Raw genomic sequence first — 23016 nt, forward strand, 5'->3', positions numbered from 1 at the left:
GAACCCGTTTTTGCACATGGTCAGTTATATGTTGCTTTCTCTTGAGTTTGAAGAGCATGTGATGTTACAGTTAAAGTTCTAAGTACTTCATCACAAGGGAAATTAGTCAAGCACTCTGAAAGTGTTTTCACTCTTAATGTGGTGTACAGGGAGATATTAGAATAAGTTTAATCACTTTATCAGTCATTGTTTGTATCACTGTTGTTTTTATATCATGTTTTTGTCATTTTTATATCATGTCTCTGTTATATCCTTTTGTTACTGTTTATTAATAAATTTATATATTATTTTCATATACATTTTACTAATTTCCTTTCATCTCTCACACTTCTATTATAGAGAAAGGGCAAATAGCAATATTAAAATATCTCTGCTAATTAATTCCCTTTTTTAAAAAAAAGTATATTTTATTAATTTTTGTTAGAGAGGAAGGGAGAGGGATAGAGAGTTAAAAACAACGATGAGAGAGAAACATCAATCAGCTGCCTCCTGCACACTCCCCACTGGGGATGTGCCTGCAACCAAGGTACATGCCCTTGACCAGAATGGAACCTGGGACCCTTGAGTCCGCAGGCTGACGCTCTATCCACTGAGCCAAACCAGTTAGGGCAATTAATTCCCTTTTAATGTCCACAAATTTTGTGCACCAGGCTACTAGTAGCACTATAAAAGAAAAATAAAACTGAATTGTTTGTTTTGTTTTTTAAAAAAACATAGTCATCATCATCATCAACCACCTATGGCTATCCTAATTATGGGGGGGAAAAAGAGAAAAATGCAAAAAATTGCCCTAACCAGTTTGGCTCAGTGGATAGAGTGTCAGCCTGCGGACTGAAGGTCCCAGGTTCCATTCTGGTCAAGGGCATGTACCTTGGTTGCGGGCACATCCCCATGGGGAGTGTGCAGGAGGCAGCTGATCGATGTTTCTCTCTCATCGGTGTTTCTAACTATCCCTCTCCCTTCCTTTCTGTAAAAAATCAATAAAATATATATATATATAAAAAGAAAAATGCAAAAAAATTACAACATTAATAGTGTAATAAGAATGATAACGTGTAACCACAGGTAGAGAAGAGAGTTAAGTAGTTTAGGAGTTTCTAAAAGTGTCTGAAACCCATGCTTCCCTTGTATGCAATGCCCTCAGTGTGAGGAAGCTATAAGTCACACATGGGGGCTAGACATAGCATTATAGTTTTGAGAACACTGCAAGCATCTTTGGAGTCAGTGAAGAAGGGACTTTTAGTAGGACATCTTTAATTGCCACACCTTCAGTTGCAACAGTGACATACGACTGAAGGAGCAACAGTGGTAATCACCATTGGCTTAATGTTAAGCCTTTTCTGGACTTTCTGATTATCCATGAGCTTGGTATTCCTAGGTGATATCATGATGAAGTGGATGCCCGGCCAGTGTGGCTCAGTGGTCAGTCTGTGAACTAGGAGGGCATGGTTGATTCCTGGTCAGGGCACATGCCCTGGTTGTGGGCTCAATCCCCAGTGTGGGGTATGCAGGAGGTGGCTGATAAATGATTCTCTTTCATCATTGATGTTTCTATCTCGTTCTCCTCCCTTCCTCTCTGAAATAAAATAAAAATTAAAAATAAAAGAAGTGGAAGGAAGCCTTTTTAGAGTCTAATAGTGGACTTCTCATCTATCTGAAAGAGTGATGGCTCAGAGCCAGATTTAATTTTATTTAGAAATAATAAAGTAAGATGATATGTCTTGTACCAAAATGTGGCTGAGCACATTTATACCCACTACATTATACCCATTACATTATATAGAGCTCTTACAAATCATTAAGAAAAGTACAACAGGAAGAACTGGGGGACAGCAGGAATTGGCTATTCACAAAATAAGAAAAAAAATGACCAGGCTTTTCCACTCCCAATTAGGGATATAGAAAGTCAAAAGAAATCATTGCTATCACCCTAACAACCGAAAAAGCCTGAATAAGCAACGAAATAATAGTTTTAAAATAAAACCATTAGCAAGCTGAAGATCCAAAGAAAGCTGAAAGAACTCCGTTTCGGAAAATGTAGGGCCCTTCATAGGATGCTGTTCTAATTTCTGGTGGAGCAGCAGAAGGAAGAGGAATCCATCTTAGGGATAAATAGAAATCAGCTGACCTTTAAACGAGCTGTTAAAAGCCATCAACTGTATCTCATAGTGCTCAGGGTAGTCACCAAAAGCTGGGGGGGGGGGGGGGGGGGCAGGCAAGAAAGTTGAAAACCATCCACCTTAAGGCATTTGCCACTCAACTATCACCTGGATTGGAGCAGAAGAACAGAGCAATCCTTTGAAGCCATTCCAGGTACTTACAACATTTAAGTAGCTACTCTCTTAAGGCTGGGGGTAAGGCAGCAAGATAGACAAGGGTTTCCCTACATAGAAAGATCCAAGGGGACTGGAGAGCTAAGAGAACTCCTTAGCAACCCCAAAAACTGGTAGCCAGTTTGTAAAGCAGGGAGTGATAGTCCAGACAGCTTGTGGTTCATCTATACAACACAGAGATTTTTAGAATCTTGGCTAGTGCTCTGAGCAAAGTTTCTACTGAAGTTCATACCCATCCTGAAAATATTTTAATTTGGTGATGAATAAAATCCAACTAAAAATGCAATAATATCCAGACCCAGGCCAGTTACATATCAAATTGACTTAGATCTCTACTCTAGTGTCTTAACAAAAGAAAGCGTGTGCCCTTTCCTAGAAGTAAATATTATTTACCTGTTTTTACTGTTCTTTCATACCAAATGAGTGGCATATGATTTTTTTAAATTATAAAATATAAAGAAGCAAGAAAATATGATCTGGGGTCAAGAAAGGAAATACTCAATAGAAGCAGACCCAAATGTTGAAATTAACAATGAATTTAAATAATAAAAATTTCAAAGTATATGGAAGAAAAAGGAGACAACATGCATGAAGAGATGAAGAATTTCATCAGACCTGAAAACTATAAAAAGAAACACATGGAAAAGCTAGAAATGGGAAATATTATATCAGAAAAGAAGAATGTATAAAATTGGCTCACTAGCAGACTAGATACCAATGAATAGAAGTTCAGTGAACTTGAAGATATGTCAATAGAAAGTTTGTAAACTGAAGGACAAAGAAAAAAAGAGCAAGGGAGTGGAGCATCCAGTATCTGTCAAACAATGTCAAATGATCTAACAGTATATTTAGACTCCCAGAAGGAGAGTTGAGAAAAAATAGGGCAGGAAATTTGGATTGGTAATGTCCAAGAACTTCACAAATTGATGAAATGCATCAATCCATAGATCCAAGAAGCTCAGCAAATCCAAAAATAAAATAAATATGTATAAAAATGACTATAAATTTGTTCAGGGATCTCTTGTGATAAATCTACAAATGTTAATAAAATCCAAGTCCAACTACCAGAAGAAATAAAAATGCAATTCTAATCATTGTGTCTCTAAAAATTATTTAAAAGGACACCAATTCACACCTATATTATTTTAAGAGCTATTTTTTTCATTTCTCTTCTCTTGATTCATAGCCTCCATACTTCTCTAAAACCCCTTTTTCTCTCCACCATCCAAATACTTTTCCTATTCCTATGTATTTTCCCTTTGCCAAGAAGACCTTTAATCTTACAGCCAGAATTGGCATCTAGGCTTTTTTTCTTGTTGGTCAATCACTGCTGGCCAGAGAACCTACAGTTCCATGCTTCTTGGTCACATACCATAGAGCTAAAATGCAGACTCCTCTGAGATTTGATGTAGAAACATGTTTGGTGAGAACACTACTAGTAAAAAAGCAGAATATATTTCCATCTTTGTGAAACAGTTTGTGTTTCTGTGTATTAGAAACTTCAAGTGGTGGTCTTACTGCTATTTTTATTTTACTTACTTTCATAGTCTCATTTTTATTTTATGCAATTCTTTCAAGTAATTTTAAGTATTAAAATTGAGCTTCTTTTCCCCCTTTGAGCCACCTGAGAGCTGCCACTGCCAGGGCCAGCCTAGGGCCAAATCCTTCCCCACTGGCCAAGGGCCAAGGCACACTGGCATGTTTCTTGGGGTTTTCAGACCTTTGCTGCTTATCTGACCTTGATATCTATCTGAGCTTGTCTTCTGGATTTGACCTGGAAGAGTGTGTACAGATAGACTTTCCCTTCTTCATCATGAGATTCAACTGACCTGTTCCACGTACATGGACGGTATCCATTTCCAGAAATGCACAAAATAGTGTGCTGGGAAAAAGAGAAGAGTGTGTCTGGTGGAAAGCACACAAGCTCTGGCTATCTCTTACCTAGCTATATTTCCACTTTTCCTAATTGATAGTATTGCATACTCGGGCAGGTCACATTACTGTTCAGTGCCTCAGTCTCCTATTTACAAAGTGGGCAAGATGTTAGGAAGATTTAAATATATACATACACACACACACAAACACATATATATGCACACACAATATATATGTGTGTATGTGTGTATATATATATGTGAATGTTTCATATATAATACTAATTTTTAGTATTAAAATTTATTGCATCTTCCATTTCATTTATTTATTTTATTTATTATTGATGAAAGAGAGGAGAAACCAATATGAGAGAGAAATATCAATAGGTTGCCTCCTATATATGCCCAACTGGAGATTGAATCCCACAACCTGGGCACCTACCCTGACCTGGAATGGAACCTACCACCTTTTGGTGTATGGGACAGCACTCCAACAAACTGAGCCACACTGGCCAGGGCTGAATTTTCCAATTTAGTCACACCATGGAGCTGAAAGTAGTATTTAACAGTTCATTCTACCTTATTCTGTAATTAGTGCTGACACATCCATCTCTGTCAGGGAAGTCTTCTAAGGGCAAAGTACCTGTCTTCTGTGTATCCCCCCAAAGCACACAATGTTTTTCACATAGAGAATGGCTGCTGTTCGGCTGTATAACTGCTTCTTGTTATTGATCCAAACCAAGATAGGTGTCACCTGCCCTGGCCGGTGTGGCTCAATTAGTTGAGCATCATCCCATGCATCCGAGGGGTTGCTGGTTCGATTCCCAATTGGGGCACATGCCTGGATTATGGTCTTGATACCGTGTTGCGCTCTCACATCAATGTTTCTCTATCCTTCTCCCTTCCTCTCTCTCTAAAAATCAATTTTAAAAATTTTTTAAAAAGATAGGTGTTACCATGTAGGCCACTAAAATAGAAATATACTTTCTGAGCTTATTTCTAAATACAATTGAAAAACAAAATAAAGTGTATTCTGTATTAGTAGCTATATTGGTTCTTTTTGTTTTTCTAAGCTTAACCAAGTGAAGCCTTCTGTTATTACCCAAGGATTGGACAGTGCCAAGCAAGCGAGGCACAGACCTAAGCTGGGTTGGACAACCTCTGTTGTGGCTTCCATGAGGCTAGTAATTTGCATTATGGGTGTCAGAGAGAGAGCAGACAAATGTCAGAAATCAAGGGGGAGGTTCAAATGTTCTCAGCCAACTTGGGCTAGCTGACTGTAGAGGCAGAGAAATTGTGAAGTACGATAGACATCTATGCAAGGTCTAGTAATAAGTACTTTATATAGATTATTTCATTTAATTCCTGTGGTATCTCTGTAAGTTAGAAAGTAGTCCTACATTACACATATAAGGCATTTGAGGCTCAGAGAGTTAATTTCCTTGCAAGGTTGCACAGCCAGTAAGAGGGGGAGCAAAGGTTCCAGCACAGGTCTTTCTGAATTTGAACATACTCTCAGTGCTAAGTTGTAGTGGTAGCCAGATGGAAATGGGGAGTGGATCTAGGACTAAATGAGTTGGACAGACATTGAAGATCTGTGGTTAGAGTGCTGAAAGAATAGGGAGTGTACTTCTCTCCAGAGTCCAGGAGGCCCTGTGGGAGTAATCCAATGCCAAAGTGGGAAGACTGTCCTGGACTTAGGTAGGATCAGGGCCACTGATTAGACCTGATAGTAGTGGGTCTAGATCTTAAATGAGAAGGTCTAATTTACAGGGCCGAGGCACAGAGGTGGTATGACAAGACAGTCTGACCCAGGCAATTATAGATTGCCAATTACAAGTATATATTGGTGTATATAAAGTACATATGTAAAAAATAGGATGAGAGTATTTCACAAAATGTTGATAATGATGTCTATTCTTTATTTTCTGAGTTTTCTATAACAAATATATATTCTGTTTTTGTAGACTTTTTATTAAAATAACACAGACTCAGAAAACAATATAAAACTAAAGTATAACCTAATAATTATTATGAAGCAATAGAAACCTACTAGCTACCCCAGAAGGAATCCATCGCCTCCTTTCTCCTCCACCACGAATAACACTGTCATGAGTTCTATGGCAATCTCCTCCTTACTTTTTTTTGCAGTTAATCATCCAAATGTACTTCCATAAACACATAGTTTAGCTTTGCTTGGGTATGTATTTTAGGTTTCTTTTAATCTGTAGGTTTCCTTTCCATCTCTTTGTTTTTCCCCAGTCTCCTCCCCCACCTCCACCGCTATACTAGTGTTTTTGTTGAAAAAAACAGATCATTTGTCTTGTAGCTGTTTTCATTGAGATTTTGTTGATTGCATTCCCGTGATGTAATTTAACATCCTCTACACCCCTTGCCCCCATCTTCCATATTTTCTGACTATGATATTTGAATCTTGAGGCTCAATTAATTCAGACCTGGAATTGGTCATATCTCTAGTAAATTTTGAGTGGGAAATAGCATTTCAATACCACAATCTGTGGTAGGAATACTTATTGCTACTGGTTTGCTCGTTGTTTTTAGATCTCTTCAGTGGACAGAGCTAGGAAATTCATTGTCTCTCTCTCCCTCTACCCTCTTCCACTTCCCCTCCCCATGTGCATGTATATATATGCATATCTGATTTTTTATCCTATATTATATATAAAACATTCAGAAAACAGTATCAGAACTGTCACCTACATGATTACTGAAAATAATTTTACATGTATGTATATAATCTATATGTAATATACATATATGTGTATACATAAATCCACACATCTAAATAAAATATAGATCATCTGAGCAGTAAGTAGTGAAGCCACTTGAGAATGTTGTTTACACTAGTATTCCTGGCAGAGGTCCCTTGTGCTTGATGCCTAAGGTCAGAAGTACAGTCAGTACATAGCTAATACAGAGTCCACAGGTCTGAGTAGTTGTGTATTCTCACCTGGAAGAGAAGAATGATGAGAGCATAGATCTGTCCAGCCAGTTTTAGTACAGCAAACAGAATGCCTCCTGTGAGCAAGGCATTAGGCTGGATGCCAGTTTACATACACTTACACTGTGAGATGGACAGTGAAGACGACTGTCCAATTTGAGTACAAATTATCAGCAACTTCAAAATAAGTACAAAGATGTTGTATCTTAAGCAGGTCATAGCTGGTGTTTTTTTTGGTTAACTGATGGTGCCTTAAAGAATAGCCAGAAGTGCCAAAACCGGTTTGGCTCGGTGGATAGAGCATCGGCCTGCGGACTGAAGGGTCCCAGGTTTGATTCCGGTCAAGGGCATGTACCTTGGTTGCGGGCACATCCCCAGTGGGAGGTGTGCAGGAGGCAGCTGGTCGGTGTTTCTCACTCATCGATGTTTCTAGCTTCTCTATCCCTCTCTCTTCCTCTCTGTAAAAAATCAATAAAAATATATTTAAAAAAAAAAAAGAATAGCCAGAAGCATAAAGCAATGTGTGGTGGTTGGGAACAGAAATGAGATTAGAGAGGAGACTGAAAGGCAGCTGGGATGGTGGAGGAAGGCAGGCTGCACATAGAGGCGAGTCAACTGGGAAAGGTGCAGAATTATTTATACTCCTGCGACCTCTAAAAAGATGTTGTGAGGGAGGAGAGGCCTCTGGGCCACCTCAAGACCCACAAAACTTCTAACTAAAGTCAACTAATTTGTCCTTGAACAAAGCTTCATTGATATGACCCTTTTGGCACTAAATGTATCATCCTGCAGGTGCCTCATAAATAACTCCCTCACCTTAGCTGGGTTGGCACAGTGGATAGAGAGTTGGCCCATGGGTTGAAGGGTCCCAGGTTTGATTCCAGTCAAGGGCACACACCTCGGTTGAGGCTCGATCCCTGACCCCGGTTCAGGCACATGCAGGAAGCAACCAGTCTATTTCTCTCTATCACATTGATGTTTCTCTCTGTGTGTCTCTCCCCATCCCTTCCACTCTCTCTAAAACTCAATTGAAAATATCCGTGGGTGAGAATTAACTAAATAAATAAATATACAACTCCCTCTCCACAACAAGGGTTGGTGAAGTAAGGCACTTGGAAAATGTGATACTCACATCCTCCCACAACCTTATCAAAATTGCAACTAAACTGCAGAATAACTATCATTCAGAACCACCTGAAATTTAGCTGAATGGAAGTCCTACAACTGAGTATTTATTTTATTTTATTTTTTTTAAAATATATTTTTATTGATTTTTTACAGAGAGGAAGGAAGAGAGAGAGATAGTTAGAAACATCGATGAGAGAGAAACATTGATCAGCTGCCTCCTGCACCTCTCCCACTGGGGATGTGCCCGCAACCCTGGTACATGCCCTTGACCGGAATCGAACCTGGGACCCCTCAGTCCGCAGGCCGATGCTCTATCCACTGAGCCAAACCGGTTTCGGCTACAACTGAGTATTTAAAGAAGAAGCCACATTGAGACTGATAGGAGGGGTGGAGATGCAGAACAGGCTGGTCCCACACCCACGTGAAGTGGATAAATATTGGGAGGGATATCTCCACTGCAGTGGTCCCCCCTGAAGAGCAAAGGACACCTGGCTTCCCTGCCCAGGGTTCCTGTGTCAGAAAGAGGAGTCCCCATAAGTTCTGGCTATAAAAACCAACAGGAATTATGGCTGAGTGAGACAGACAGCTGCTGGAGTCCCAGGCAGTTCCTATTAAAGGGCCCTCACAGATTTATTCCAACTCATTCTTTCTGAGTTCCAGCGCTGGAGCAGCAGCTTGAAAGGCACCAGGGACATATGCGGAGGAACTGAACTGTCTGGCATCAGGGCAAGTGGAGGGGAAACTTTCTCCACACCAGAAGTGCTGGCAGAGGCCATTGTTCCTTTTCTAAGCCATCCCTCGACAGAGCCAGCAGGCAGGTGCCATACCTGAGTCTCCACCAACCTGATTTATACTGGTCAGCCTGCCCTCATGATTCCCTGAGACCACACCTCACCAACTTGCAGGTCCACCCATGCTTCTTCCAGTGGCTTTTCCATATGAATGGCCTCTTGGCTCATGTTTCAGACTTTCATAAAATCAAACGAACAGCATCTGGCCTCAGTGTACCCTGCACCATTAGCTAAGTGGCTCCAGGCCTGGAAGTAGCAGCAACTGGCCTTGGTTTGAAGCTTGGCCTCTCCTGGGCACTCCAAGCCCTGCACAAGTAGCAGCCATCTGTAGATTGCTTTGTAGGTTATGCCATATGACCCTAGGCAGAATACAGGCAGGCTGACCTTGGCCTGCATCTCTCAGAGTAGTGGACTTCATGGACCACTGGTTGGCGACCACTGCTCTAGAGGCCCCAGAGCCAGTACACCTGATAGACAGCTTTAGACCATGTTGAAGCGCCACCCATCCATCTCCATAAGCAACACACTTAAGGGGGACACTCGGTGAGCATCAGAGCACCACTGAAGTAAGTCCTGGTGCATGGGGTGGGGCCCTGCATCGCAGCCAGTTTTTACAGCTGATAGGCCTTGGGATAAATTACTGCCGTTTACTTGCCAACAATAATCAAGGCTCAAATATAACAGGAGGGTATTCATGGCCCACATGGGGTTGGGGTAAGGGGCACACCTGGAGTGTCCAGCTTGGGTGAACCTGGAGACTGTGCCACTGGACCCCTACAGGACTTACTACATTGGGTCACTCTACCAAGCCCAGGAGATGTGGCAGCTTTGCCTAATACATAGAAAAAATGCAAGGAAGCTCCCAAAATTAGGAAACAAAGAATGTGTTCCAAATGAAAGAACAGAGCAAAACTCCAGTAAAAGAGCTAAACAAAATGGAGACAAGCAATCTATTGGATTCAGAGTTCAAAACACAGGTTATAAGGATTTTAGTGACTTAGGGAAAGAGTAAATGAACTTAGAGCTTTAACAGCATAAAAAAAGTCATGGAAACCATAAAAAAAAAAAAAAAAAAAAAACAGAACCAGTAAGAAATGAAGGATACACTAACTGAAATGAAGAATAATTTATAGGGAATCAACAGAGTAGATGAAGCCAAGAAATAAAACAGTGACTTGAAATGTAAGGAAGGAAAAGAAAGGAAGGAAAGAAGGAAGGAAGAAAGGAGAAAGAAAGAGAAAAAGAAAGATGGAAAGAAAGAAGAAAAGAAAGAAAAACCCACCTAATCAGAATAGCAAAAAGCAAAAATAATTTTTTTAAATAAGAATAGTGGAAGGTGCCCTGGCCAGTTTGGCTCAGTGGATGGAGCATCAGCATGCGAACTGAGGGGTCCCAGGTTCAATTCTGGTCGGGGACTTGCAGGATGTGGCAGATCAGTGATTCACTCTCATCATGGATGTTTCTGTCTCTCTCTCCCTCTTCCTTCCTCTCTGAAATCAATATATATATGAATAGTGTAAGGAGCCTATGGGATGACTTCAAGTGCACTAATATTTGCATCATGGGGGTTCTGGAAGGAGAAGAAAGCAAGAAATTGAAAACTTATTTAAAAAAATAATGACAGAAAACTTTTCTAACTTGGTGAAGGAAATAAACATACAAGTCCAGGCAGCGCAGAGAGTCCCAAAGAAGATGAACCCAAAGAGGCCCACAGCAACACACATAATTAAAATGCAAAAGGTTAAACACAAAGGGAATCCAACCCTGGCCGGGTAGCTCCGGTGGATGAAGCATTGTCCTGATGTTCCAAGGTTGTGGATTTGATCCCTAGTCAGGACACATACAAGAAGCAATCAATGAATGCATAAATAAATGAAACAACTCAATGTTTCTCTCCTGCTCTCTCCCCCCCTTCTCCCTCTTCTCTCTTTCTCTAAGTCAACAAATAATATTTTTAAAAGTTATTTTTTTAAAAGAGAGAATCTTAAAAGCAGCAAGAGCAAAGCTGTTAACTACAAGGGAGCTTCTTTAAGACTGACAGCTGATTTCTCAACAGAAACTTTGCAGGCCACAGGGAAGTGGCAAGAAATATTCAAAGTGATGGAAATCAAGGACCTACAACCAAGATTACTCTACCCAGCAAAGCTATCATTTAGAACAGGGGTGGGCAAACTTTTTGACTCGAGGGCCACAATGGGCTCTTAAACTGGACCGGAGGGCCGGAACAAAAGCATGGATGGAGTGTTTGTGTGAACTAATATAAATTCAAAGTAAACATCATTACCTAAAAGGGTACGGTCTTTTTTATTTTTAGTTTTATTCATTTCAAACGGGCCGGATCCGGCCCGCGGGCCGTAGTTTGCCCACGGCTGATTTAGAATCAAAGGACTTATGAAGAGCTTCCCAGACAAGAAAAACCTAAAGGAGTTCATTACCATCAAACCTGTATTACATAAAATGTAAAGGGTTTTCTTTAAGAAGAAGGAAAAAAAAGATAAAAGATAAGAACAATAAAATGGCAATAGATACATATCAATCAACAATTGAATCTAAAAACAAAATAAATGAACAAGCAGAATAGAAATAGACTCATAGATACAAAGAACACTTGATGGTTGCCATATGGAATGGGGGTTCGGGGCATGGGTGAAAAAAGTGAAGGAATTAAGAAGTACAAATTGGTAGTTACAGAATAGTCATGGGGATGTAAAGTACAGCATAGGGAATACTATAATCAATAATCCTATATAATAAAACCCTAATATGCAAATCGACTGAACAGAACAACCAGTCACTATGATATGCACTGACCACCAGGGGGCAGACATTTAATGCAGGAGCTGCCCCCTGGTGGTCAGTGTGCTCCCACAGGGGGAGCACCGCTCAGCCAGAAGCTGCGCTCATGGCTGGCAAGCACAGCAGCAGTGGGGAGCAGGCCTAAGCCAGCAGTTGGACATCCCTTGAGGGGTCCTAGACTGCAAGAGGGTGCAGGCCAGCTGAGGGAACCCCCTCCCTCCAAGTGCACGAATGTCGTGCACTGGGCCTTTAGTATTCTAATAACTATGTATGGTATCAGATGGGTACAGGACTTACCAGGTTGATTACTTAGTAAGGTATATAATGTCTAATGACTGGGGTGTACATCTGAAACTAATATGATTTTGTATGACAACTGTAATTGAAAAATAAAAAATGAATTAAAATTTTTTTAAATAATATTGGGTGGCAGAAACTTCAATTGAACCTAGAATTTCAATCTACAATCAACTACTTCTGAATTTGTTAAACTCTAAATTGAAATAAAGTAGTATTTCCCCCCAATTCACATTCCATAGTAACTTTATATTTAAAGCATAAATATGTACATATATGTTTTTATATATGTATGTATATATGTACATACTTTTAGTGAGCTTGTTTGAATGAAAGAAATCTGTAATATTTTGTATAACTAAAAATAAAAAATGTCGAAACCGGTTTGGCTCAGTGGATAGAGCGTCGGCCTGCGGACTGTGGGGTCCTAGGTTCGATTCCGGTCAAGGGCATGTACCTGGGCTGCGGGCACATCCCCAGTGGGAGATGTGCAGGAGGCGGCTGATCGATGTTTCTCTCCCATCGATGTTTCTGACTATCTCTCTCCCTTCCTCTCTGTAAAAAATCAATAAAATATATTTTTTAAAAAATAAAATAAAATAAAAGCTATGTTAATGAGCCTTGGTCAGATAGCTCAGTTGGTTAGAGCCTCTTCCCAATTTGCCAAGGTTGTGAGTTCGATCCCCAGTCAGGGCATATATAAGAATCAACCAATGAATGCATAAGTAAGTGGAACAACAAATCAATGTTTCTCTCTCTCTCTCTCTCTCTCTCTCTCTCTCTCTCTCTAAAACTCAATAAAAAATAGGTTAATAGAAAATAAAAAATAAAGTAAGGCACTTGGAGGCCATTACTATCCTTTAAAAACAGTTTTATTAGAGTATAATTTATATACCAAAAAAATCACCCTTTTTATGTATACAATTCTGTAATTTTTAGTAAATGTACAGAGTTCTGCAGCCATTACCAGGATTAAATTTTAGAACATTTTCATCAACCCAAAAAGTTCCATTGTGTTCATCCCCACACCCAGCCCATGCAAACCACAATCTACTTCCTGCCTCTATAGATTTGTCTTTTGTGGGTATTTCATATAAATCGACCATATACAAAGTAGCCTTTTATATCTGGCTTCTTTCATTTGGCATGTTTTTGAGGTCCATCCATGTGGTACCATGTATCAGTGGTTTGATACCACCTCTTAAAACAACATATTTAATTGGTCTAGTATTTTGAGATCAGACGCAGCTTCATGATTCTGATTTTCTAAAGTACCTTATTTAAATGACTAAATGCATTATCTTTTTATTTTTTTTCCTAGGATTTGATGGCTTTTGAACATCAGTGGACTAGCTTCTTTGCTAATTTTGACACAGAAATTCCTTTCCTGCTGGAGCTTTCTGAATCTCAAGCGGGTGAGGTATGTATGGGAAGGGTCAAAGGGAAAGAAGAAATTGGTTGATTTATTTGTTGTTTTTATCTTTACTTTTTTTTTTCAGAATACAACACTACCAATGCTAATTTGTTTTGGTTATCATTTTCTTAAGCTTTGTCTCATGCCATAAAGAAGTTTTTAACCCCATGTCAACCCCTATATAAAAAGTTGGGAGAGTCATGTTTCTGTGCTTTTCTATAAGTCTACTCATTTTTTAGTGTGGTGGTGCCTCTGTCAGCTAGGAATTCTATTAGGCACTAACTAATACGCCTAGGAATAATTCTCCACCAGTGAGTAGTACACCTTTGTCAGTTGAACCTCAAAGTAACACCAAGCATCCTTTCTTGGCAAACAGTATTGAAGTTACTAGGTTCTGGCTAAGACTTACTCCGTGAGTAAACTGAAGTATCTAAATTAAGAACCAAGCCACAGGACTATCCCAAAATCTAGTCAACAGGAAGGAACAGAAGAGCAGTCTTTAGCTTGCACTTGAGCCTACGGTGGGCTTGCACTGTAGGCCCTCACTTTTCCTGCACTTTATCCAGAGTTGATCTTTGTTGTCATGCATTTTGGGTTTACATCATGTTGAAAACTCACAATATATTGTTGTTATTTTTGTTTAAATAGTTATCTTTTTACTCTTTCAAAATATTATTTAAAAGATTTAGCCCTGGCCAGTGTGCCCAAGTACCAAAGGGTTTCAGGTTCGATTCTCAGGCAATGGCACATACCTGGGTTGCAGGTTTGATCCCCAGCTCCCTTCAGGACTTGTGTGGGAGGCAACCACTCGATGTGTCTCTCACATAGTTGTTTCTCCCCCCCCGCCTCCCCGCCCCCACACACATACTCCACTCTCTCTAAAAAAAACAATGGAAAAATATCCTCAGGTGAGGATTAACAAAAACAAAAATAGATTTAAATAATTGTAAAATCTTACCTAGTTGCCCATGTCGTTACTCTTCCCAGTGCTCTTCATTCCTTTATGTAGACCCAGGTTTCCATTTGGTCTGATTTACTTGTTCCCAAAGGATGTCCTTCAATTTTTTATTTTTGTGTGTGTGTGTGTGGTGTGAATATTCTGATGGGTAATTTTTCCAGCTTTTGTATATCTGAACAAAAATCTTTATTTCACCTTCATTTTTGAAAGATGTTTTTTCCATTTATAGAATTCTAGGTTGACAGGTTGTTTTTTCAGCTCCTGAAAGATGTCCACTGTCTTTCTCACTTGCATTGTTCCTAATGAGAAGTATTTCATCTTTATCTTTGTTCTTTTGGTACATAACAGATGAATTTTTTACCTCTGGTAGCTTTTAAGATTTTCTCTTTTATTACTGGTTTTTGAATCATTTGATTATAATGTGTCTTGCTGTAGTTTCTCCATATTTCTTGCACTTAGATTTTGTTGAGCTTCTTAGATCTGTGGATTTATAGTTTTCAAGTTTGGAAAAAAAAAGTCTGTCCTTCTTTCTTTTAGAGACTCAAATACCTCTATATTAGGCCACTTGAAGTTGTCCTATCTGTCACTGATACACTTCTCAGTTTTTTAGGTTATTTTTTCTTCTCTTATTATTGGTTGTAAGAGTGAAAAATATTCAAAAAGGTCTACTCAGTGACATGTCTCTCCGTGCTTTTTACTACCTTGTTCTCATTCCTCCCTTCTTTTCACTCTTTTTCCATTCACTTTACTACCAATTGGTAACAAATCTCTTCAGTTTCTGGTGTATCTTTTCTGTCACTTGTGCAAATGATCAGATACATGTGTATTTTCTTTTTTAAAAATACGTTTATTGAGAGGAAGGGAGAGGGAGAGAGAGATGGAAACATCAATGATGAGAGAGAATAATTGATCGGGTGCCTCCTGCATACCCCCTACTGGGGATCAAGCCCGCCACCCAGGCCTGTGCCTTGACCAGGAACTGAACCCTGACCTCCTGGTTCATAGGTCAATACTTGAACACTGAGCCACGCCGGGTGGGCCATGTGTATTTTCTTATATCCTCTTCTTTCTTTTATTGAGGGGTAGTATCTATGTAGTCAATATCTACTTTGCTTTTTTCACTTAACAATATATCCTGGAACTCTCTCCAGGTCAGTTCATTAAGATTTTCCTCATTCTTCTTATAACTTGTAGTAATCCACTGTGTGTATTTATTTATTTAATTTATTCAGCCAGTCTCATGTATGGCCATTTAGGTTGTTTCCAATATTTTGTTCTTGTAAACAGGAACATAGTAAATAACTGTGTTTATGTATTTTAATATTGTTGGAGATTTGTATACTTAGTAATGGGATTGCTGTGTCAAAAGGTAAGTGCCTATGTAGTTGTGTTAGATATTGCCAAATTTCCCTTCAGAAGGGTTGTACCAATTTGCATGCCCACCAGCAATACATGCAAGTGCCTGTTCCACCACAGTCTCACCAATAGAATGTGTTGTTATACTTTTTAATTTTTTACAATCTTGTAGATAAGAAATGGTATCCTTTATTAATTTTAGAGAAAGAAGGAGGAGAGAGAGAGTGAGAGAAACATCGATTTGTTGTTGCACTTATTTATGCATTCATTGGTTGTTTCTTTTTTTATTGATTTTAGAGAGGAAAGGAGAGGAAGAGAGAGAGAGAAACATCAATGATAAGAGAGAATCATTGATAGGCTGCCTCCCACACATCCCCCACTAGGGATTGCGCCCGCAATCCGGGCATGTGCCCCTGACTGGAATCGTACCTGGGACCCTTCAGTCCACATGCCAACGCTCTATCCACTGAGCCAAACCAGCAAGGGTGGTTGTTTCTTTGTATGTTCCCCAACTGGGGTTCAAACCCTCAACCTTGGCTTATTGGGATGATGCTCTCACCAACTGAGCTACCCTACCAGGGCATCTTGGTATTATTTTAATTTGCATTTTGTTTGAAGGCCATTTTATATTTTATTTTCATGTTTTTTTCCCATTTTAACATTTTACAGTATTAACTGAAATGGAGAGCATAGGTTTTAGGTCTTTTGTCCCTTACTTTTAAAGAGTCCTTTATATGTTTAGGTTATTAACTTTTTGTCTGTGGTATGTATTTCAGATATTTCCTCAGTGTTCATCAATTCCTTTTTCTTTCTTTTTTTTTTTTTTTTTTTTTTTGGTCATGCACACTTCTTTATTTTTATGTAAATTTATTAATATTTCCTTATATTTCCTCTGGACTTTGAATCATTGTATAAGTAAAGGCTTTCATCTAAGTTTAACCAGAAACTCACCTTTTTGGAAATTGTATGGTTTAATTTTTAAAATTTAGGTCCATAATTCATTTGGGATTCTTGTATGTGTGTGGATCTAATTTTACCTTTTTTTCCCAAATGCCTACTCAGTTAGAATCCCAGCTATTCGGTTCACACTAACTCTGTGACCTGGGACCACTTAATTAACTTTTGTGTCTTAGCCAACTCTTCTCCAGAGAGGGGTTAATGATAGAATGAGCTGCATAAGTTGTTATGAGGATTATTTGAGATAATACATTTAAATGCCTATTACAGTCCAGATAGTAAACCCCTCAGTACGTTTTAAGCTATTATTATTTTAATATGTAAATAGGCTTTACAAATAAGTAAGTCAAGTACCAAAACTCCAATTGATAAACATCTACAGGATGTAAATAACAGTAAATTACCAAAGGGAAATCCAAATGTTCATTGAACATATCTGAAATAACCTACTTCATTACTAGTAAAAATCAAAGAAATGTAAAATAAAACAATAATGAGGTACCATTTTTCATTTATCAACTTGACAAATATATTTTTAAGTGGACATTTAATGGACAGTGCTTAGGGTGGTACCCTGAAATAGGCATAGTCATATAATTGTAAGTGGATCTGTACATTGATAAAACTTTTTTGAAAAACAATTTGGCATATTTAGTTTTGGCATTTTACCCTATAATTGAATTTCCTGATCTGCATTAAGGAAATAATCAGAAATGCAGTTAAAAGTTCTGCAAAGTTCTTACAGTATTATTTATTATACTAGTGGCCCGGTGCACAAAATTTGTGCGCGGGGGGGGGGGGCGGGGTGTCCCTCAGCCCAGCCTGCACCCTCTCCAATCTGGGACCCCTCGAAGGATGTCCTACTGCTGGTTTACAGGGATCGGGCCTAAACCGGCAGTCAGACATCCCTGTCACAATACGGGACTGCTGGCTCCTAACTGCTCACCTTCTTGCCTGCCTGATTGCCCCTAACCACTCTGCCTGCCGGCCTGCTTGCCCCCAACTGCCCCCTGCCGCCGGCCTGCTCGCCCCCAACTGCCCCCCCTGCTGGCCTGCTCACCCTCACCTCCCCTTCCCACTGGCCTGCTTGCCCCCAACTGCCCCCCTGCTGGCCTGCTCACTCCAAATTGCCCCCCCTGCTGTCCTGATCACCTCCAACTGACCCCCACTGATCGCCTGCTTGCCCCTAACTGGCCCCCCTGCTGGTCTGCTTACCCCCAACAGCCCCGTCCCCCATCAGCCTGATGTCCCACAACTGCTGTCCTATCCTGGCCTGATCACCCACAACTGCCCTCCCCTCTTGGCCTCTAACCGCCTCTACCTCGGCCCTGCCACCATGGCTTTGTCCAGAAGAACGTCTGGAAGGTCTCCCAATCTAATTAGCATATTACCCTTTTATTAGTATAGATAGAGGCCTGGTGCATGGGTGGGGGCTGGCTGGTTTGCCCTGAAGTGTGTCCTGGATCAGGGTGGGGGTCCCGCTGAGGTGCCTGGCCAGCTTGGATGAGGGGCTGAGAGCTGTTTTCAGGCTGCTCACATCCCCTTCACAGTTCGGGGGGGGCGTCCCACTGGGGTGCCTAGCCAGCCTGGTGAGGGGCCTATGGCCGTTTTCAGGCTGGCCATAACCCCCGGTGACCCAAGCTCCCAGCCTCTCCTTCTTTTCTTTTTCTTTTTTTTTTCAGTGCCTCCTTGAGCAGAGGCTAGGGTGGGCTGGAAGCAGGTATCTGGGATTTATTTATCTTCTGTAATTGAAACTTTGTAGCCTTAAGCTGAGCCCAGGGCTGGCCAGGGCAGGTAGGAAGCTTGGCTTCCTCTATCGCTGGGGGCAACCCAAGCCTCCTGCTTGTTTCAGCTCCATGGCTGCCGCCATCTTAGCTGTGTTAATTTGCATACTCGCTCCTGATTGGCTGATGGGTGTAGCAGAGTGGTGGTTAATTTACATGTTTCTCTTTTATTAGTGTAGATGAGTTAGTAGCAATGTAAATTTCTAGGAATAAAAGACTATTTAGTAAACTTTGGTACAATCATATATTATATGGATGTACCATTAAAAAAAAGATTTGGCCGAAACTGGTTTGGCTCAGTGGATAGAGCGTCGGCCTGCGGACTGAAAGGTCCCAGGTTCGATTCCGGTCAAGGGCATGTACCTGGGTTGCGGGCACATCCCCAGTAGGAGATGTGCAGGAGGCAGCTGATCGATGTTTCTCTCTCATCGATGTTTCTAACTCTCTATCTCTCTCCCTTTCTCTCTGTAAAAAATCAATAAAATATATTAAAAAATATATATTAAAAAATAAAAAAAAATAAAAAGATTTGAAGAAAATGTACCAGAATGTTAACAGTTCTTAGAGATGGTATGTGGTTTTTATTGTATTCTAAAATAAACATATATTAGTTATATAATCGGGGAGGGGAGGGCAATAGATGTTAGTTAAGGAGATTAAATTTTTGAACCCACATATCAATTTTTGATTAATGTTAAACCTAGCACTATGCACAGCAACTGTCAGTGTACTCCTTAAGTTCCTTGGATTCTTCCTCATTGCGATTTTCAGTTAATTAGAATTAACATATATTCTTTTATTGACAATATAGGGAAAAATTTTTAATAAAAGAAAAGATTCCCACGTGGTTAGTAACTTGGACCATAGATGGTGGTTGTTCCAATTTCCTTTCAGTCGTTTAAAAACTATAAAATTTGACAAGAATTTCTTTTCTTTACCTTTCTTTTTCTTTTCTTTTGCAGCCTCTTGTCATTTCTCCTTTGCTTTTTTTTTTTTTTGCTACCTGTCCCCAAAATTCATTTTACTATCCACCACATATGTCCTTCCATGTTCTTATGATAACCTACAAACATACATCTCTCTCCACATACCCCCACACACAAACTATGTGCATATACACTGAGTGGCCATGTTATTATGACCACCTGATGTTTGTAGGCAAATTAGCTATAATTTCCCTCTGAAGTTGCTAGAGGGCCAGACCATTATAAACGTCTGAATAGCACAACATACCTAAGTATCATTGCTGATCAAGTTCATCCTATCATGTTGATGGCATATCCCAATGGAGATGGCTTCTTCCAATAAGACAATGCGCCATGCCACGGTGCTCGTATTGTGCAGCAGTGGTTTCAAGAACATGAGGGAGACTTTACCTTGCTTAGGTGGCCCCCACAATCACCAGATCTCAATCCAATTGAGCATTTGTGGGACGAAGTTAAAAGAGCCATCAGGTAGCTGGTTCCACAACCATCAAATCTCACAGAACTGGACAGTGCTATTCATCAGGCATGGTGTCAGATTCCTCGCATCACCTTTCAACATCTCGTGGAGTCAATGCCAAGAAGAATTGCCGCAGTATAGAAGGCAAAAGGTGGCTCAACAAAGTACTGGTGGGGTGGTCATAATAATCTGGCCACTCAGTGTATATTTATATATACTAGTTCATACAAATATACATGAGAGGTTTTGTGATTGTTTTATAAGATTATGATCTTAACATGTACAATGTTTGCTTCTTTTTTAGCCATTCAGAAGTTATTTCAGTCATGGAATGATCTCTAGCCATATCACTGAAAACAGGTAAGGTTCTTGGGAAAGAAAGGTAAATGGTAATAGAAAAAATGGGGTTGACAAAGAAAGGTGGAGGTGGAGGAGCATCTGAGTCTAGAAGCTAGAATTATGAAAATATGAGTTGACTTTAGTCATCACAGGGTAAGAAATCCATATTCTGTAAAATTGTTTCACTGCTTTTATATTTTTGTATTTTTTTAAATGATTTCAGAGAGGAAGGGAGAGACAGAGAGAGAGAAATATCAATAACATCAATTGGCTGTCTCCTGCATGCCCTCTACTGGGGATCAAGCCTGCAACCCAGGCATGTGCCCTGACTGGGAATTGAACCCTGACTTCCTGGTTCTTGGGTCAACGCTCAACCACTGAGCCACATCAGCCTGACAGTATTTTTAAAAATATAGTTTTACTGTGAACTTGCTTTTAGAACATTGTAGCTTACTGAAACCTAAAGAAAGGAATTTTTTATTCCATCCCAGCCCAGGAAAGCTAGAGGAAGCAGAATGTGCAAGGGCTGGGCAGTGGCTTGTAGGGAATAAGTGGCATCGTCTAGTCATAAAGGTCCTGCTCCAGGAAGACATGGGAGCTGTGAGGGTACATATGCATTTGTTTTGTTTTCTTTGATGTGTTTCCTTCAGCACCACTCTTGTCATGATAATCAGGAGGGGATAGTTCCTCTGATGGATAAATGGGAATAGATCTTTCCTCTCTTTTCTTCCCCAATTCCAATCCAGTCTGATAGTGAGACAAATTACCCTGGCTGGGATTCAGTCATCTTTTTCTGCCCAAAGTGTCACCTAGCTTGAATTAAGCTTCAGAAGAAAAATCAGTCATGTTTACTTTTAAGAGTCCTATTGGCCTGAAGCTTAAGGAGTATTTTTAAGAGTAATGAAAAGAAATGCAAAGAATTTCCCACATGATATACACTAAGAGCAATTTAAGGAAAGCTTCAATGATAGAGGAAACTCTCAATCTGTTTTAGCTGCTATGACAAAAATACCGTAAACTGGGTGGCTTATACACAAACAAAAACACATGTATTTCTCACAGTTCTGGAGGCTGGGACATCTTTGATCATGGTGCTGGCAGATTCAGTGTCTGGTGAGGATGGCTGTTGTTTATCTGTAACCTCAATGGTAGAAAAGGCTAGGGATCTCTCTAGAATAGGGGTGGGCAAACTTTTTGACTTGAGGGCCACAATGGGTTCTTAAACTGGACCGGAGGGCCGGAACAAAAGCATGGATGGAGTGTTTGTGTGAACTAATATAAATTCAAAGTAAACATCATTACATAAAAGGATACGGTCTTTTTTTTTTTTAGTTTTATTCATTTCAAACGGGCCGGATCCGGCCCGCGGGCCGTAGTTTGCCCATGGCTGCTCTAGAACCTCTTTTATAAGAGCCTCTTCTATAATCCCTTTAATGAGGGATCCATTCTTAGGCGCTAATTACCTCCCCTACGTCCTGCTTCCTAATATCATCACTTTGGGGGTGAGAATTTTAACATGAATTTATGGGGACACAAGCATTTGGCCCATAACAGAACTATGTTTTAAAAATAACCTTTCATCATTCAATATTTATTGAGAACATATGAGTAATAAGTAAGAGATACATGGTTAAAAAAATAAAACAGACATGGTCTCTGCCCTCATGGAATGTATAGTGTGGTGGAGAAAGAAGACATTAGACAAGCAACCTCACAAAGAAATATAATTACAGCCCTAGCTGGTTTGACTCAGTAGATAGAGCGGTGGCCTATGGACTGAAGGGTTTGATTCTGGTCAAGGGCACATGCCTGGGTTGTGGGCTTGATCCCCAGTAGAGGGTGTGCAAGAGGCAGCCAATTGGTGATTCTCTCTCATCATTGATGTTTCTATCTCTATCCCTCTCTCTTCCTCTCTGAAATCAATAAAAATATATTTTAAAAAAGAAATATATAATTACAAACTCTGCTTGGTGCTATGAAAGGAAAAAGAGCATGGTATTATGATGACCGTAACTGGAGAGTGTGACCTTTGGGAGAAGATCTGAGTGATGAGTAAAGACAATCGAGAGAAGAGAGAAAAGCAGTGGTCCTGAGATGGGAACATAAGGAACATAAGAGAAGATGAGTTTGGCTGGAGTATGGGAGTTGGGGCAGAGTGCCCTTACATAGACCTAAAGAAGTTGGCCAGGATAGGCCATGCAAGTTTTTGTTGGTCATGTGAAAGGTTTCACCCTTTCTTCTGAAAATAACATAAAGGCTTTGCATGTTTTAAAGATCATTCTCACTGCAATGTAGAGAATAGGCTATAGGAGGGCGAGAGTGGAAGCAGGGAAACTACATGGAAGCATTGCAGTTGTCCAGGGAGGAAACAATGGCAGCATGGTCTGGGCTTGTGGCCATGTAGGTGGAGGGAAATGGAAATGGTGAATTTGTGTTGTTGATTGGGTGTAGAGGTGAGGGAGCAGGACAAGTCAAGGAGGCCTCTCAGGTCTGGCTCAGCCTCTGGATAGATGATGGTGCTATTTACTTACTGCTACTCTAGCCCTAATAGACAGCTATTTGTTCTCTCTGGTAATCACTCCAC

General features: G+C 40.1%; 1 protein-coding gene across 1 annotated transcript in view; it reads left to right on the forward strand.

The window, feature by feature from the left end:
• The window catches only part of DNAAF9 (dynein axonemal assembly factor 9), a gene marked incomplete at its 5' end in the record, with an annotated part of 132958 nt that overhangs the window by 33515 nt on the left and 76427 nt on the right, over positions 1-23016 (forward strand). The window contains 2 exons of the mRNA XM_081097454.1: positions 13503-13601; positions 20398-20453. Coding sequence (XP_080953580.1) covers positions 13503-13601; positions 20398-20453 — 155 coding nt within the window. The remainder of the gene's footprint in view (positions 1-13502; positions 13602-20397; positions 20454-23016) is intronic.

Source organism: Myotis nattereri, assembly GCF_964212035.1.
Source record: "Myotis nattereri genome assembly, chromosome: 8".
Taxonomy (NCBI): domain Eukaryota; kingdom Metazoa; phylum Chordata; class Mammalia; order Chiroptera; family Vespertilionidae; genus Myotis; species Myotis nattereri.